The following is a 3,926-nucleotide window of genomic DNA, read 5'->3' as shown; positions in this document are numbered from 1 at the left end:
ATGCTGTTATGTTGAGCTGTGGGGGACTCAGGTAAACAATCTCTGACATTGCCAGTTAAACAGAAGACCCAATGCTATTATGGACCACTGGACTCTTTTAGAATATTTTGCTGAGTTTACATACCTATAATATTCAAATAATGGAATAGAGAAAAAAAGGGGTATACAGATGAATGTCCATTTTGTATCTGTGTATTCAAAGTGGTTAGGATAGATATATAGTTGCATTCTCTTAGTGAATAGAATGATTTGTTCTAATGGTTTTTGTAAACAGGATCTCAAGTCCGCATCTTGTACAGCAATTAACTACTAAGAAGAATGTATGCAGTGTGTTAATTATTGAAACTGTACTACCGATTTGATTTGAAACTGTCTCATTGCTATTTGTTTATCAATAAAATTATGGAAAAAATTAAAGGTACATATTAGGATGCAGAAAGAAATTTTTCAAATGAAAAGATTAATAAGAAATGGAAGCAGGAGAAGAGAAAGGAAGGGAAAGGGGATTGAAGAAATGGAAATAGACCTTTGCAAATGGGAACAGGATCCACAATTAAAAGGAAGAAGGAGGGATAGAAGAGGTATGGGACAAAAAATGAATTAAGCTCTGTTGTATACGTGTACAAACTCCCCATAATAAATGTAATCATTATATACTGCAAACATGTACAAATAAATAAATTTAAAAAAAAAACATTCAAATTGGACTGGCCAAATAGCTCAGCGGATTACAGTGTCTGCTTAAGTAGATGCAGTGGCCACGGTTGGATCCCTGGCATGCAGTGCTGGCCCCGCCCCCAGGGCATGCTGAGACTACAATAGAGACTGGGCATTGTGGTGTGTGCCTGTAATCCCAGCTCTTGGGAGTTGGATCACAGGCGGATCACTATGAGTGTGATCTAAGTAGTGAGATTCTGTAGACCCTATAGACCTTGTACTAAATAAAATGAAATAAAACTAAAATAAAAAACATTCAAATTTGAAAGCCCTACAACATTCAGTAGGATGTATTTTAAGCAGAATGCCCTGAAATATGTTTGTCCCACTTATCGATTGATGCAAAAGGCATTATCTAGTTTTCTCCTCCACCCCAGACTCAGTGGATTTGTGATGGCCTGGGGTGACAAGGCACTGGCAGTGGCGCAAAGTCAACCTCAAGCCTAAGTGGATCTTGGTGATGTATGAGAGTTGGCTTGGGAGAGCAAGGGCATGTGACCCCATCAAACAGTCTTCAGTCTGCACTCCTAGCTATTAGTTCACAGAAGTGGATCTTTTTAAGTGGTAGTGGGAAGAGCAGGAAAGGACAACAGAACCAGAGGCAGCTCAGAGGACATGAGCATTTTGTGAAAGAAAACATCCACATTGTCTGTTGTTAGGGTCACGAAAGTACAAAATGTGAGAGGCATTCCATCAAGCTATTATCAGCCAGTAAAACTATGGGTGGAAAGTATGAAAGGAACGAGGATAATAAGTTTGGATTTTGGAATGGAAGAATACACAGGACATCTATAGTGGTAAGAAACAGGATGAAGGATACTGGATATTCCCATGCAAAAGAGAAAAGAGAGGGCAAAACTGAGGGGCAATGATAGTACCTGCAATTGCTGAGATAAAAAGCTGGAGGTGAATCCAGGCAGGAGACTATGTTCCTGTCCATCCAGTCCAGGCCCTTGTGCTTACCCTCAGTAAACAGACTGCAGGACCTGGGCCTGCTCCTGGGGATGGTTCCACGCCATCTCACAGACTTAAGGAGGCCCAATGTAGGAGCTGAGTCCCAGTAAGTGACAAAGCTCGACTGCCGCATCCTGGCAGCCAGTGGGGGTCCCGCACATCCCGGGGCTCAACCCTCAGCAGACATACCTGTCTCAGGATGGACCTGAAAACCAGGTACCGCAGCCGCTTGGTGAGAATCTCTCCAGCTTTGCCAAATGTGAAGCCCTATAAGGAAAAAGAACAGGTCACACAGGAGGACTGTCAGAAACTCTGACACCCAGGAGCACAAAAAGAAGGGGGCCTGACATCATAGACAAGGCAGGACAAAGGTGGCAAAGCCTGATTTCCAGAACTGGATACACTCCTGTCACTGTGTGCTACAGAGCACAGTGCAAGGGTACACTGGTGTGTAGGCAACAGTCAGATTTTGAAGTTGGCACTGCTGCTCCCAGAAAGCTGACAGGCTAGCCAGAGATTTACAGAAAACATGTGTCTTTGATTCTCACTCCCAGACTCACTTACTTCCTCAGTGAATCTATCACTCAGGAAGTTGGTATTTTTCCAAGAGTGAGGGGCTATAGCATTATCTTCTAACTTGGGACCCTTGTAAGAATGAAAAGGGCACATTTATCATTAAGCAAGAACTTAAAGTACAGTCTAGGAAAACCTGAATTTATAGTCACAGCAGCCTTTAAAAGATAGAGAATACAAAATTACCAAATACTTTTTTTTTTTGACAGTACTGAGGATGGATCCACGGCTGCAGGACCGAGTTATAATGCCAGCCTTTTTATTTATTTATAGTTTGTATTTCAAATCAGGGTGTTTCAAAGTTGCACAGAATAGCATTCAACTTGTGATCCTCCTTCCTCACCCTCAAACACTTTTTACTTAGCGAAGTAAAAAGAAAAGCCCAATGTTCCAGGGAAGAACAGGTAGAGGTAGAGGCTCACTCAGAGAATTCTCTCCACTGTTCTTTCCCATGATTTTAGGTTCTAATAATTTATGTCTGGGAGGAGGGAATGGTTTGTGGGAAAGTATAAAGTAAGATGTGAGCACGCTGCCAAGCTAAGCATAGCTGTGGAAGAATCCTCAGTCTGATGGGTCTCCTTGCATGGACAATATGTATTACCATAAGAGGTCATGCTCCTCCTTCCTGTAGAACCAGGAAATAACAGCTAGCACATGAGACCTGCCATGTAAGGTCTGGGGAAGCAGAAGAAAGTGGTTGTGTGGCTCATCAGAAGAGGAGAAGCCCTGATAACAATCCTGCTCTTGCAGAATCAGAGAAACACAAGATCATATCCAAACCTTCACTGTACTCTCAAACACCAGGCTGGACATTACTGAGGGGGGAAGAAGAAACACACACAAAGGACATGGGTGAAGAAAGGGATATCTCTACAATGTAAGGTGGGGGGATGAATAACTGAAGGCTGTATGTGGCCATGGAACTAGCACGATGGGTGTTTCACAATGTCCACAGACCAGCACCCTGCCCACAAATTGCAATGCTGTGTAACCCTCTGCTAATAGATATTGTCCATGCAAGAATGGAGGAGAAAAAGGAATCCTAGATTAGGTGAGGTTAATCCTAAAACTATTAATGCCTACATTATTTAGGATGATCTCATAGGGTTTCTACTGTTGGACTAACTGAAATGTGATGTGGCTTGTCCACTTCAGGAAAATAACTCCCATTATTATTGTAGAGAGATATCCTTACTGATGTTATACTTTGAATATATTAGCTCTTCAAAGCTTCATTATAGCCCTCATGTTTCAGATGAAGCTGAAGTTTACAGAGGCTGATAAGCTTTCAGAGACCAAAATCATAAGCGAGAGAGCTGAATTTAAATAGTTGATGAGAATAAAATCTGACTTTACAAATGGTTCCTAAAGATTTGAGGACTGACATTTTTTATCATTAAAAGTTTTGTTTTCCTTTAGCAAAAGATGAATGATAAATTCTTTACTTTTCAAACAAGCGCCGCCTCCTTAGGAAATTTTCTTTCTTGTGGTTTTTATAATATAGGAAGACTTGTTTTTGAGTATTAAAATTGGTCATCAGTTACTTACACCCAAATTATATCCAGAGCTTCCTCAAAGCTTTTCTGATGTCCCACCTTTGATTTTCAGTCACCGTGTGAGAGTAAATAATCTATTCCCTCTAATTGCATCAATATTTCTAGGGGCCAGGGAGATGGCTCAGT

The 3,926-nt window shown here is 41.3% G+C and overlaps 1 protein-coding gene across 1 annotated transcript in view; it reads right to left on the bottom strand.

Moving 5' to 3' along the window:
• The window catches only part of LOC101572667 (multidrug resistance protein 1-like), a gene marked incomplete at its 3' end in the record, with an annotated part of 109,232 nt that overhangs the window by 36,528 nt on the left and 68,778 nt on the right, over positions 1 to 3,926 (bottom strand). Inside the window, exon 18 of the mRNA XM_023708704.1 lies at positions 1,861 to 1,938. Coding sequence (XP_023564472.1) covers positions 1,861 to 1,938 — 78 coding nt within the window. The remainder of the gene's footprint in view (positions 1 to 1,860; positions 1,939 to 3,926) is intronic.

The sequence above is a fragment of the Octodon degus genome, unplaced genomic scaffold (assembly GCF_000260255.1).
Source record: "Octodon degus isolate 3935 unplaced genomic scaffold, OctDeg1.0 scaffold00481, whole genome shotgun sequence".
Classification (NCBI taxonomy): domain Eukaryota; kingdom Metazoa; phylum Chordata; class Mammalia; order Rodentia; family Octodontidae; genus Octodon; species Octodon degus.
The sequence above is the reverse complement of the archived record's forward strand: the minus strand, read 5'-3'. Positions and strand labels throughout refer to the sequence as shown.